The 15,361-nt window shown below is 35.4% G+C and overlaps 1 protein-coding gene across 2 annotated transcripts; it reads right to left on the bottom strand.

Annotated features, from left to right (window-relative positions):
- Window positions 1–277: 277 nt before the first annotated feature.
- On the bottom strand, window positions 278–7,008 carry LOC134680183 (uncharacterized). Of its 2 annotated transcripts, XM_063539262.1 has the most exons (4): window positions 6,806–7,008; window positions 5,052–5,196; window positions 3,789–3,821; window positions 278–760 (listed from the first exon to the last, which is right to left on the bottom strand). In XM_063539262.1, exons 1-4 carry the CDS (start codon window positions 7,002–7,004, stop codon window positions 748–750), a joined length of 390 nt encoding a protein of 129 aa, XP_063395332.1. In that variant the 5' UTR covers window positions 7,005–7,008; the 3' UTR covers window positions 278–747. The 2 variants fall into 2 exon arrangements, with proteins under 2 accessions (XP_063395332.1, XP_063395333.1); XM_063539263.1 differs by lacking the exon at window positions 3,789–3,821.
- Window positions 7,009–15,361: the final 8,353 nt, after the last annotated feature.

The following is a 15,361-nucleotide window of genomic DNA, read 5'->3' as shown; positions in this document are numbered from 1 at the left end:
TGACAAAGTAGGTTGAAGATACTAAGACTTGCTTTAAACAAATTAAAAATCATTTTTTCGAAAATTGGCCATGCAATTTAGTTTCTTTAAATGTACTTAGCCATACGCCAAAGTTAACATAATTTAATAAAAAAAACACTCTCTGTATAGTGGCATATAATCTGAAGCATATAAATGACTTATTATGTCAGTTTTTGTTTTCCAATACTCCTTTTTTATACTTTTTTTTAAGTTAGGAGTTTTTATAACTAGGTAAGTATAAAATAAAACCAACAAATATAATGAAATTATTTATACAAACTAATTCTAACACTAATTTACAAGAAGCTCAGCGTTTTACTATAAATATTATAGAAAACGCTCAAAATTCTAACTAATTACAAACAATTATGTATAGCCTGGTGATAAGTTCGTGTCAGTCTGTCCGACCAGCTTACAAAATTTAAAACTTATTTTCAGATAATATGGCAGAAATAACATTTCAACGATACTTTCTCACAACAATGAATTGTACAATGAGCAAGAAGCGAAATTTTACCGAATTTTCGTTACGTTGCTTATGATACAATCAAGTTTCAACTTTAAAGCACTGCTACAATTCCGCGACAAAACTTAATACTCATTGAAAATAATAAATTTCCAACCAACAAAACAAAATGTACACAATCTTAGCAAATACTTAAGTGATGCTCTTCTCGTTTTTCTGGAGTACGCTTGAGGCGACATCAGAAAACTCACACGGCGCGACTAACCAGACCAGCTGCGGAACAAAAAAAATAAACTAAGTAGTGTTACAGTTAAATTAAGTAAAACAAAAATATAAAATATATACATAGAAAATCTGTAACCCGAATACGGATTTTATAGTAGGTATAAAATAAAATATAGCTGGGTAATAAAAGAAAAACATCGTTCAACATTTATTTGGCTAGTATTGGTGCTGTGAATATCGTAAAAACCTACACTAACCTACACTACTAATCGTAAAATAATATGATAGGAAACACTAGTGCACTTTATATGCTCCTAAATATGTAATTTATCAAACCTGAAAAATAACCCTTTTATAAAGCCTCATATTGAACTGGGAAGCCCAAACTTCAGTGACGTTTCATTAATAGGTTTGATACAGGTATTTTATTTATGATAAGAACATGTTGATAAGAACATGTTGGAATCCGCATTCTTTTGTACCAAGCTATAAAAATTGGGTTTTACCTAATCAAAACTGCCAGTTGTAAGCTGAGTTGCTAAATATTCATATACGAGTATCACCTCGTGATATAATATTTAAATAATGGGCATTCAATATAAAACCGGTCGAATACACAAATAAAACAAATACTCCAATGCCCACGAGTGTCCCACCAGACATCTTGAAATAAAACATATATTTACTCCTATTTTGTATAAGAGTCACGTACGGGAATTATAGACGACTTGTAATTAATTTCTCTTAATTTTTGCATTATTACCGAACTACCGCGAACATTAGGGTGATATTTTTACTCATCCCATCAATTGACCTAACATGTATAAAAACTTACTTGAACATTCAAATGTATGACTTTATGTACCTGAGTATTAAAGTATTTTTAAAGAATGCTTTTTATATTTCTAGACTCTATAATTCGAAGTAGTAGCTAATAAGGATGTAATAATGCAACAAGGATAATCGCTAAGATGACCTACTACAATGCAATAAGTATATCTCTACCATTTAATATAGGTTAAATCGAGAAGTAGCTCTGAATAAAAAAAGACATTAGGTATACATACTTTAAATGATACGCCATGATTTATAAACAATTCGGATTTAGGCTGGTAATAACTTCTCTAAGATACTTAGGTACAAGGATTTTTTTGTTCGGAAACCTTGGTAGTAATAACTGTCCGCTCCTGAATTCTTGTAGATAATAAAGTGTAAAAAGGAATATTTATTCATCCTGGAGAATTGCGCGGCCCAGACAATAGACTACTCGCCTGGAGCCGAGATAATAAACAGCATATTTCACACTAAACACTGAAATAAGCTTCCAGAAAAGACAGATGATATCATCGTTCTAATTTTATCTCAATACTTTACCAATTGATGACAAGACTAAAATAAGCTTATGATTTTTATTAATGTTACGTGTTACGAAACGCACACATTAGTTTTAATATTAGTCATGAATAATCCAGAAACAGTAATGATCGCCGATACATCCGAGTCGCACCGACATTCGAATGCCCCATCCATAACCAAGTATGACGGGTCACCCGTGGATTTCAAAGACCTCACGAGCGACGCTATCGACTACTTACGGAATGCTAAATTTTAAATTATGTTATGATTATGCATGTTAATATTTAAATACACGGTGTATAATGCCATACGATACATAATAAATGATATAAGATGAGATTATCCAAGGTATTTAGTGCTATACAGAAAAGCTGGTACATTTTACTTGTTCAGGTGTCATTTTAACCAATACCATAGATAAATAAGTAGGTACCTAAGCTTAAAGTACTCATTCCATTTGTGATTATCCTTACTACTTAATAATAACTTGTATGGGAGCTATGGTAAACTCGCTTCAGTATATTAATACCTAGTCGCTTAAATCTTATTAGAGACAATTTTTCGCAAAGCCCGCTTCAACCTTATTTTATAATAAGGTTGAAGCTGGGTTTTTATCTATGTATTGAGCTTACTTATTTTTTTATCCCAATACCGCTATTGTATAGTAAGTGTTTATGTCCATTGTCCAAACGTAGTTTTGTCTTCAATGTAAAAAATATTATTTGCTTTGAAACAGAAACTGCATAAGCCTGTTTATATTTACACACGTGTTATGTTTAATATACGCGAATACAATACTCGTATCAAACGAGATTTTCAAAAGCATTTAAGTACCTTATCAGTATCTGAGCTTTAAAAGACAACACCGTGTGAAAACATACATTATTAATGTATTTTTTAATAAATACCGTCGGCCTCTTACACCTTTGGATAATAAACGCCTCCGGCGATTGTAATGGTTACAAAATTTGCATGACATTCAATGTAACAATTACTTCATTAGATTCTCTAGCATAGGTCAAAGAGATCAAATGCATGTATAAAAATATACGAAGACTGACGGCGCGATTCGGGAAATGAATTAGAGATTCACTAGATATGAAATAGTAAAGATATGTGACGTTCCACGGCAAAAGGTACGTTATGGCGGTTGGCGCTTAAGCTATTATTAACGCCGCTCCAATAATATTATTGCGGCTTGTGGCCGCCATAAGGTACCTTTTTCCGTGGAACGTCACATCTCTTTACTATTTCATATCTAGTGAATCTCTAATTCATTTCCCGAATCGCGCCGCAAGTCATTTTCAAGGTAGATCTCGATGTTGCATCAGCCAAGGTCTTTTTAATTAAAATAACAAAAAAAGAGGTTTATATTTTTCTAAATTCCCTTTTAACTGCAAGTTGCAACCGTAATTCACCATTATGTAAGGTCTTAAATTCTCAAACAACAGTCGTGTAGGCTAAGACCTCATTAACAACTTGTTAACACTTACAGTTACTAGCAGTGCTTAGAAGAACAAAACTAGATTCGAATATCGTGCAAAGAGATAGAGTTCAAATTAGTACATAATCTCTTCGACAGTCAGACCCCGGCGGATGTGAACGTTAAACCAATTTTAAAAATCGTATTAGCGTTCATGCAGGTGTTCACAGGGTAAGTGCATTAAGCTCAGAAGGCTAACTACGTGGATAAAATAAGGCACTTTGCCACTGCACTCACCTATGTACTTCTACATCATATGAGGGAGCATGGCTGGAAAATTGATTAGCTATTTAATACAATTAATTCTAATTATTCATCTTCTTAATTAAATGGTAAGTAAAGACAACTTTTTAAGATCAATTACTACAACTAGTAAATATATTTAATAAATGATATATAATAGAATCTCTGAGTATACGGTCGTTGCGGTTGTTTTGTGGTCATAACTGTCATAAGTATGGAGCGGTATTTCGTGTCCTATGTTACCTATCATATTTCTAACGATTCTGTTAGGTTATCATATTGTTGGTGGTTCAGAGGGCTTTAATGACCTGGGAGTTAGCGTGTAGCTGTAGATATAATAATAATTTAAATTATGTATTTAGTACATGAGTGTGCACATATTATTTTATATAGACGATCTATTTTCATAGTTTATCGCGGTTTTATTGGAAAATATAATGTTTTTCAAGCTATCGTCAACCATTTGCTAGTTTACCTTTGAAATTTATTATGATAATTCTAGGCGTAATTTACAAAAGTTGAACAAACAATAACTGACTTAGAACTTAAAATTCCATCAAATAATTTTTTGATCAAACTCGTTCCATTTGGATTAACATTTTCTAACGCTAAAGCTCGAAGCATGAAATGATAATTGCTTTTTTAAGCTATGAATGACAGCGCAAAATTGTCTTAGGACATGTTTGTTATGTTATGTATCGTCGAGTCATGATGAACTGTGATATTCAAAGTAAAATATGTGAAGCCTGGAAGTAAATTCGACTTATCTTATGACAGCTCGTGATGATATGACAATAATATGCTAACTTACCCAGGTATCTCAGCGCCCAGGCTTCCCAAGTAAGAGCCGTGGCATAAATTCAAGACAACTGATGATTTGCCATCAATATCTTAATATTGACGGCAAACAGTTATGCTTTTCTGTTCAAAATAATTTAGCCTTCCATTTTTGAATAACGATAGTAGGTAGTAAAAACATATATAAAATTAGATTCTAATTTACATAACTGAAACCCACTGGGCATGTATTATTAATTTATTAGGCTTGACTTTGGGCATTAAGACTATTAAGGAATACTTGGGCCGAATGAAGTGGACTATCAGCGATAAAAACGCTTTTACATTTTCGTGAGAGTCTTCTAGAAGTTGGTATGGGTGAGCAATATCAAAAAACGAGCTGTCGAAAAACTAAGTAGAATTCTTCTGGATGAGTTGTTATTGTATTAGGCGCTAGCGATGCTTGTTAGGACCAATCACCTGTTATACGAATACGAATGGCCGTGTTGAGCAGCGCTGACGACGCTGACGGTGGTCGGTACTGACTTTTTGCTCTTGAGCGCGATGGCCCCGGCGACTCCCGCGCCGACCGCGCCGATCTTGGCCGCCTTCAGCCCTAGGGCGCCTGAAAGATCGCAATATCACAATAAGATTGATATCTAAAAGATAAAGCAGACAGTACCACTGACGTTATTCTCTTAACTTGTTGAGATGTCAGATGACAGACGCTAATGTAAAACTGCCGTAAAACTAAATAGTATGAGAGCAAAGGAAGACTTAAATTTCTAGTTGATGTGTTATATAGGTAGAGATAAGTAACTGGAGTACCTACCCACCTAAGCTATAAGGCTAGCAAGTTATTTAAAATTAGCTGAGTGCGACTTTACTTTTACTGAGTGGTAACTGATTTACATGTAACTATGCGCCGCCTTAAATATTTCGTTGCTAATGTTGCTATACCTATGTTATTTAATTTTATTTTAACGAGTATAAAAGTAGATATCATATGCAAATTGTGTTAGGTAGTTATAATAAATTTGGTAATTAACATTTGGTAACACTTTCAAGCAATAGGTAAGCAATATGAAGCAGGTGACAGCCGAATTAAATAGGTAGGTACTCAACAAATTAATTATTACTTAATTATTATTGCAGTCAACAGTCTCACGGATGAACCTATGATTATTCTATTGAAAAGAATTATCCGGACGTAGGTATTGGAAAATGAATAAACGCTAAGTGACAATGGGTTCCCACACAAACATTACGTAAACCAAATACATACATTGAGATGTGCTAAATGGCATTGACCCATACACAAAATGTTCATTTACCGGATTTCACCTTGATATTATGTTAAATGTTAATACCAAGTAATATCAGCATCCTTGGTACAATGCCCCAAGGGCCTATTTTAGATTTAAGCTGCCATTAATGTAAATAAGTTAATACCTAGTGATAACCAATGACACAAGGTAAGGTAAATTTGCGAAATAGTATTCGATGGCAATTTATAATGTCCCCATATTGACAAGGACAATATTTATACACGTATATATAGAACAGCTATTACGTATTCGAAGAGCGTAAACATAAACTCAACAACGATATTTGCCTTAAGATTATAGGTCAATACGGATTTAGCAGATTGGGTTACTGTAACCTTGAATTTGTTTACACTGAGATATTGTGTGTCCTGTCATGTGTGCCCTAAATTCTCTGACGTCTCTTTGATTTAATATTAAATTCCAGATGTAGTGAAAGCCGAGCTCTAGGAATTAATTACGTATTATATTTGATCTTACTATCCTCCTTACCTACCTAATTATTCTATTACTACCTTTGCCAGTCTGAAAAAGAATCTTTAAAAGATATGCATTCATCTATTATGTCTTTTACAAATACAGTCTAACTTTTTATTTATAAATATTTGCCTAAATGATTTCAATCATACGCCACAATATTTTAAGCAAATATAATTATGTTAGTGCACGGTCACGGTGACCTATGAATTCTTTGCAAATTTTTTATACGTTCGTGGTTGGCCATCAAAGATTCTACAAGGTCTCAACGCCTGCTTAGCAGCTCGGCAACCTTTTCTGACTCAATCAGGAACACAACAAACACTACGAGTACGTACAGAGATGTTACATTTAGAGTTAGACCAAGAAAAGTCTGCGATTTTGATAGAATAGATCTTTGATAGAATAGATAGATAGATTTAAATTTCATACCAAGCAGCAATTTCTTCTTCAAGAGTAAAAGGCCCCTCTTAGTCCTGTGGCTCCTCTCGAGCTCGGGGGTGTCGTAAAGAGCCTCATGGAGCTGTCCGGGTTCTTGGAGCGCCTCCACTGCCGGGTATCGCTCGTAGTGGGCCCCCGCCACCACCACCGCCACCAGGCACGCGAGAACGATGATCGTGGACGACTGCATTTCTCTGGTTCTGGAAACGTACAAAGGTTTTGTAATTTGGTCGTGCAAATATTATTTTAGTTGCGCATAAATTTGAGCCCTTATTTGTAGACTTTTATTTATGTTACATGGTATTTATAGATTCTATTAGAACTATAAATATAAGTTTATATATTCGATTGCATTGTACTATTTCTTTAAAACAAAGAGATGTTAATTTTAGAACAGTTTTCTGCAAAATTGTGTGTACACTCTGAGTGCAGATTGCAGGTATAATGATTATGAGAGTCTTTCGTTTGCCAATGCAATATCAGTAAGAAGAAAATTTAAGTTGGGAAGTTTCTTCATTTTCATTTGCTCTTTACCTAGGTAGAGGTACCTACCTCTATTACCAAATTTAATTAAGAACTAATTATTTTTTCGTATTTAAAAGAAAAATATTAAAACAAAATTTTTGCTAAATTATTCCTATGATCGTCTTTAGAATTATAGCATAAAGTTATAGAAAACACTAACTTAACATTTAGAAAAACAATCACTACTTTCCTTAAATGAAAGTGACAATCAGCCGTATTCGAACAATGAGATACGTCAAATACTAGATATTGAAACGATATCCGGATTAAATATGTCAGTGTCAAACAAGTGTCAAAATCGACATTTCTTCAAACAAAAACGTCACTTTTGACACTTGTTTGACACTGACATATCTAATCGATATCGTTTCAATATCTAGTATTTGACGTATCTCATTGTTCGAATACGGCTGAATGTGTTGATGGTTTGTCTGAAGTCAACACACAAAACCTTTGTACACACGTATCGTATGTACATAATAGCGTCGTATACTTTGTACGGAAAAGCGATGATCGTGGTCGACTGGATTTGTCCAATTTCTGGAAACACGTATAATGGCCATTACGGCTAGGGCTGGCATAACATCAGGGTTAGCCCCGGACAGCTTAGAAAATTATAATGTAATATAGCGACCGGACTGTCCTAGTGAGTAGTGACCCTGCCTATGAAGCACCGGTCTGTCGGACCGGGATGGTCCCGGATTCTAATCCCGGTAAGGGTATTTATTTGTGTGATGAATACAAATATTTGTTCCTGAGTCATGAGTGTTTTTTATGTATTTTTATCTGGATACGTAAATACATGTATATCGTCGCCTAGTATTCATAGTACAAGCTTTGTTTAGTTTGGGGCTAGGTCGATCTGAATAAGATTGTCCCCAAATATTTATTTAGTTTTATTTATTAAAAAAAAAAATTAATATCCGTGTGTGCGTGTAGAGTCCCTCTACCGACATAGAAGGTTTGCGGGTAATCCGAAAGCTTTAACAAATTCCACAGCGTTAACAGTAGAAGCCCTATGGAAACTTTATTTAAAAATATACCAACTTCAAAAAAATTATTAAAAATCCATAGGCAACGCTGAAAATTCTTAGATGGACCACATGGAGATCATATAACAAAAAAAATCTTAACTAAGTCTAATAACTACAGTTTTCTCTATCCTAAAACTTTTCATTTGCCCCTCGTATGTCGTAAGTATATTCTATATTTTGTGCAAACCAGATATGTTGGTAAGTACCTATAAACAACAAGAGGCGAGATTATTAAAGTACGAATAGACAGCCCTGATTACGGTTACGGCTGATCCATTGAAGCGATTTCTGCGAGTAAGTTACGTCTGATTGTTATGATTGGCGTTAACTAATTAATTACCTACTACAATGTAATGCTGACTTAACCACGCATATTAACTGGGTGCGTAAGATTTCGTGTAAGCTTATGAAATATGGCATAACTACAAAAAGGCATAAAAAGTTGTCCCTTCTTAGTAAAAGGACAGTTTTGCGCGTTATACTTATAGTATCCACAACAAGTTGTGTAAGATAGGTAACGACATACGACAGAACCCTACACTAAGCATGGCCCGACACGCTCTTACACAATTTACAGGCGGCAAATTCTGACGAATATCTCCTTATCATCTTACGATTTGCTATTCTAAGCACGTTCAACATCATGACAATCTTAATCAAAGTCGCTAAAGACTTACGTATGAGGCTAATTATTATAATGATGAAACTTTATCCTTTAAATCTTGTCTATGAATGTCTATCTGGTTCACCGAAATATGCTAACTTTTCCTAATCTTTTGTTAAATTTATCTTTCAACCGCGTAACTTAAAACTCTTAATATTATACATTTTACCCAAGCGCTCTTATTAGGTTGTAAACACCCGCAAAATATTCATCACAGTATTGCTATAAAAATATTTTTAACCAAAACGTTTTCCAATGATATCAGAATCGAATTTTTTAAATCCATAAAATGTTCGAACGAACGTAAATACTTTCAGATAAAAAGAACGCTGCAAGGAAGCATACCTCCGGAAATTGAGACATTTCTATTTGGTTTTCGTTGAACATTTCCTAGCCATCTCCTTGGCGATCCGGTTGCGGGTGGCGCGAGGAAACATTTTCTATCAGCACCAATACAAATGTAGGTACCAGCGTCTCGCCAATACCTACGTAAGGTAACCTAATACACGAAAACTACGCGGACTACGACAAACAAACACGAGGTCGACGTCGATTATGATGCAATGACCCATGAAGATAGCTATCACATCGACCTTGGTTATAATACTGCCATCAATTTAAAGGTAAATTATATAATAATACACTAAATCAAATACACATTTGATTAGTAGCCTATTCTATAGAGTTTGGTTCCCAAACAATGAAAACGTTAAACACTTTTTTCTGCTAAACTTAGCGAGGGCTTCTTAATAGTTACTACCTTGGCTTGTTTGTTTGCCTGGTACACAACACAGCACTGCAGTCACAGACACACAGATGACAAGGAATCGGTGTCGAATTCTTATATAGACTGCAAAAGCGAAGCCCGAGGGGAGGGCGCATGGGCGATGCATGCTTAATTGCTTATGGCAGAGTGAGCACGAAGCCACTCGCGTTACGTCGAGTTCAAGGAAGCGCTGGACACGGTATTGTGACGCCTGTGGACGCAGATAACTCATCCATTCATTGTCTGTACGCTCAATCACATTCACCAGACCATTTTCGGATTATTAAAGCGTCGTTTATCATCTGTCCCCGGGCAGAATACTTGGTTAGAATTATTATTATAGTTAGAATTAAATTAAAGATGATAAATTGGAGTTATCACCTTGAAACTATTACTTTCTTCTTTTTCTTTTAACTGTGTTGACGGTCACTTACGTGACGTGATGTGATACCTATGACATTTAAAAAACTCAACTCAATCATCCTCTCCATTAAATTTTTTTAATGCTTTATAATTGCAGCTTCCTCGTAAATATCGAGCCAATAAGATACCATATTAAGGCATACTGGTCAGATTAAATTTATCTTTTCACATCATCCGAAATATCAATAAACCGTATAATTTATCTGGCAATGACGGTCAATTAAGTGAGATAGACCGATAATCAAGAAAACCAACGAATTCCCATTTGAAGGAGAAGATACATACTCGTAATGTGTGTCGAGACATGTTCAAATATTGACCATAATCTGAAGCTTTGTAGGTTGTGTACACTCGAAATAAACCGCCTAAATAGCTAACAAAGCATCTGCAATTTGGATACCTATTCTGAAGACTAGAAAGCGTAAAATTTTATTTAATTTAAATATATATACCTAAGAGTATTTAAAATAGATGGATGTGACGTACAGTCGTACACACAGACGGAAGGAGATAGACGGACGAAACTAGATGTGTTCCGTGTTCCGTTTATGCCATTTTGGCTACGGTATCCTAAAAACAATACTAAAGGAAAAACAATTGTTAATGGCCAGCACAGTACCTACAATACAATCTACACTATTTATGAATAAAAAAAACTTATGAGTGCACTTATACATTATATTGTAAATTTGTTATACATTATATTATATTGTAAAGTTTACTGTTTGTAAGCGTTTATCAGAATTTAAAATATACAACTTAAAGAATTTACTGGGTGAAAATATTACCAAGGAACCAAAACCGACGGTACACATTAAGCAACAATGCCAAAAGTAAATACGAGTAACATTCAAGATAACACATTCTTACCAAAAGTCGTTAATTCTATTCAAACAACCTTCTGTGAACTTGTTCAACTGATGAATCAACTAAGTTTATAGCCTCCGTTGTTGGCGATGTGTTGAAATGAGCCTTTCCGACTCCGGTAAAAGGTTCGAATTGGTTATTATATATATCATAATATAATATCGTCATAACACATAAGTAAGTATAAGTATTATTATATTGTTCTTTCAAAAACAAAAAGAAATTTAATGCAAAATATTTTATTTTATTTATTCCCTAATTCGATTCGCTCTCCGTAATAGCTGCTTGCGACATAGAATCGTATATTCATTGACTCTTTTTGTCTTTTTCGACGTGGGTCCTGATTATAAGCGAGTAGGTAACCTTTCAAAATGTTTCTAAAATTAGCGAAACTACTAAAATAATAACAAAAGTAATTATATCAAGATCGTATCAAGTCTATGTTATTCAAGTTCACGTTACTCAATCCGTGAATAAACTCAACTATTAATGTTTTAATTATAATAAATTTACCGCATAACTTGCCTTAAAAAACTTCATGCTTACTTGTTCTGAGTTCTGTCTAATATTATATTATAGGTACTTATAGAAATAGTAAAAAAAAACCAAGCACCTAAACAAGTTCATCATTACGCACTCCAACTTACCGTAAAATTCTATCACGCGAGTTATTAGGAACGTTTGGGTTTTACGGCTAATTACGATAAATGACGTCTATTCATACCTACCTAAGGTTGCCTCCAGAAACTCGCGAACTAAACTGACATGAGTTTGACAAATAAAATGATACCAGGAATAGCAAAGAAAAAATAGTCAGGGGTATATGTCGATAAAATGATATCGATACGTAAGATATTGCACTTACTACCCATCCATGTCATAATTATAAAGGGGTCACAAACGATTTCGATTTGTATGAATGTGACGAGAAAAGTGGTTGATTCGATTGTAAGATTATGACGTTACCAATCAAATCAGGAGGTGCGGATGCGAAACTGACAAATTTCAATCGTAGTATGCAGGTTTGGGGGCAAGTTGTTTATATCAAGAGCTCGCGGTTGTCGCCATAAATCTTAAATTGGTGATTTATTTTATACAATATGGCCGGAAGGTGAGACTGATCGATAATTAAAGTTACACCAAGAAAAGTCTGCAGCGATTTTGATAGCCCACGCAGTGCAACTGTTATTGAATACGGCATATTTCCATTAGAAGTTTGACGTTTAAAATAATACTTGCACTGCGTGGGCTATCAATATTGCTGCAGACTTTTTTTGGTCTAACTGTATTTAAATTCTGACCTAATTGTCAACTTGAATGTCCAGTTTAGGGACTGGTCTTCTTTACAATAATTACAATCGAAGCAATAGGGATCACCGAGACGATTTTAATTTTACGTCCACACCACACAAATTAAACGAGAAATCTTATCTTATCTTATTTCCCCGTCTGGGTCGGCCTTTTTTTTGTATTTTGAGCCAAAATCACTGTTTCTATGTTATCACCTACTACTCTACTCTACTCTAGCTGTAAGTTTTCCTAACAAATAAAATAAAATAAATATAATAAAATATTTATTTAATTACCTACAATATGTGTATCCAATATCCTTGTATATATTACTATAAAATTGCACAATTTTCGAAATATGTACCAAGTAACATTTGTAAAATAACTTTTTTAACTGACCGCGCAACAGTAGCGCCGCTAGCGGTGAATTCTTGCGATATTCTCTAATTCAAACTTTTTTTGAAAATATCGATATGAACAGCACTGGCCAAACTGTGGTATCATTTGTGCACATTGACCTGTCAATTTAGTTCGCGAGATTCTGGAGGCAACTTTAACAAAACCTAACTGAGAATGGTAACCAGTCTCATAACAGGTCATGGACTTTTTAACAAACATCTTTTATAAAAGGTGTCACAGACAGTCCCCTATGCCGTGGATGCATGGAGAAGGAAGAAACAGCCTCTCACGTGGTGTTGGAATCACTACTGGAGGTCCTACTCAACATCAAAGGTTTGGTGGGATTCCTCGAGGAGCTGGGCTGCACGGCTGGCAGGACTAGCCCACCCCATATCACGCAAAATAGGCGCAGGACGTCGAGTTGCGGAAATTCCCCCGTACTACAATACAATACAATAAGTACCTAACAAAATATATCGACTTGGTTTAATCTAATTCCAATTTAATCTGCGACTGTGTTTCATTCCTCGCACACGCTTTTGTGGAAGCGACTGCGTACGAATCAGTACAATACCACACCAATCAATACTCGTTAGTTACGTTATCTTTTTCATTGGAGAAAAAAACTTCCAAGATTTCATTTATGCCACTACGAAGGAGCATTTCATCATACTCACGCAACTAAACTATGTAACTAGTTAATGTATCTACATAACATTGTATACTAACAATATTGTAGTTATGCTTAACCTTTGAAGACTCAAACTCATCCATATGTCTTGCCAACCTATCGATATACTCAAATAAATTATTCATACGTTTGGAAATAAAAATGTACTTACACTTAGACACCCATTATCTCTAACGAACTAAAAATCTAATGGGTGCTCAGCAATTTTATTTATTTATTTATTTATTTAATCTTTATTGCACATAAGGAAATACACTGTACAAAAGGCGAACTTAATGCCATAAGGCATTCTCTACCAGTCAACCTTTACAATTTTGACCATAACTATCATATAAACAAGAAAATGAAAAATAATAACCTACTACTTACAAGATGATCACAATTGGAAATACAGGAGCTTTCAGTAACTATGTCCAAATAGATTACATATGTACTTGATAACTAATATAAATAACCAAGCCTAAGATTTATCTCTGAGTTAGCGTTAAAATACGACAGATATTTGGTTGAGTTTGAGGCCTTATTCCCGCACTTATAAAATCGCGTATACATATATTGAAAACGTTCTTATTCCATCATTATAAAAAATCGGCCAAGAGCATGTCGTGCCATGCTCAGTGTAGGGTTTCGTAGTTACCATTCTGTCAAAATAGGCCAAACGGGGGCTATTAGTAGGTAAGTATCATAACGCTACGTCTTACGTAGGCGAACAACGCGCGAACGCGGCGCGGCGCGGCGCGGCGAAAGCGGCCGCCGCCGCGCCGCGCCGCGCCGCGCCGCCTGACATTCGCGTGCAAATCGCGCCGCACCGCGTTCGCAACGAGATCGCTTACGTAGGACACTTCTATGGGCATCAAAGGATTGATTTCGCCGCGCCGCGCCGCGCCGCGTTCGCGCGTTGCTCGCCTACGTAAGACGTAGCGTAAGGGAGTACCTTTGCAGCGCTTTATACATTACGTCTTTTTACAAAGAAAAGAAGATTTTTTGCAATAACTCATAAACAACTAGACCGATCATCTTCGCTATAGTTTTCATTGAAAGTATTTATGAAGCTCTTGTTTCACAATTTTTTTCATATTTTTTGGACCCGTGGTTCTAAAGTTAGAGGGAGGGGACACATATTTTTTTTCTTCCGGAGCGCATATTTCCGAAAATATTAACTGTGTCAAAAAATGGTTTTAGGAGACCCATATTCGTTTTGAAAGACCTATCCAACAATACCCCACACTATCGGGACAAAGCGAAAAAAAAATCAAAAAAAATGTTTTTTACTTTTTATTTTACCGTTCAGTTATTGCAATGTATAATTTATGTATCCATTGACCTGGCGAAACTATAAGGGTTTCTTTCTAGGTGATTACGAAACCCTAAAAAGGGATCACTAAATAGGAAAATAATAAGTAAAAGAGATCATTCTTCAACAAACTTCTAGCTGCAAACGAGCTTTTTAGTTTTTAGTATTTTTTAAACGCGCTGGTGGCCTAGCGGTAAGAGCGTGCGACTTGCAATCCGGAGGTCGCGGGTTCAAACCCCGGCTCGTACCAATGAGTTTTTCGGAACTTATGTACGAAATATCATTTCATATTTACTAGTCGCTTTTCGGTGAAGGAAAACATCGTGAGGAAACCGGACTAATCCCAATAAGGCCTAGTTTCCCATCTGGGTTGGAAGGTCAGATGGCAGTCGCTTTCGTAAAAACTAGTGCCTACGTCAAATCATGGGATTAGTTGTCAAGCGGACCCCAGGCTCCTATGTGAGCCGTGGCAAAATGCTGGGATAACTCGAGGAAGAAGGAAGAAGAGTATTTTTCAAACTCGCTGACAGGTGACAATTTTGCGAGATTGGGCGTTTTTAGGTTATACATGGGTTTGTGCACAAATCGCGCGAG

Source organism: Cydia fagiglandana, chromosome 3 (genome assembly GCF_963556715.1).
Source record: "Cydia fagiglandana chromosome 3, ilCydFagi1.1, whole genome shotgun sequence".
In the NCBI taxonomy this organism is placed as follows: domain Eukaryota; kingdom Metazoa; phylum Arthropoda; class Insecta; order Lepidoptera; family Tortricidae; genus Cydia; species Cydia fagiglandana.
This window is presented reverse-complemented; position numbering and strand designations above follow the sequence as displayed.

What these genes read in the sequence shown, in the direction of transcription:
- LOC134680183 (XM_063539262.1), bottom strand. Translation starts at nt 7,004, where the DNA reads ATGCAGTCGTCCACGATCATCGTTCTCGCGTGCCTGGTGGCGGTGGTG. An exon ending in GAAGAAGAAATTGCTGCTTG is followed by an intron (nt 5,197 to 6,805) that starts GTATGAAATTTA and finishes GCGATCTTTCAG; the next exon opens with GCGCCCTAGGGCTGAAGGCG. An exon ending in CATTCGTATTCGTATAACAG is followed by an intron (nt 3,822 to 5,051) that starts GTGATTGGTCCT and finishes TCAATTTTCCAG; the next exon opens with CCATGCTCCCTCATATGATG.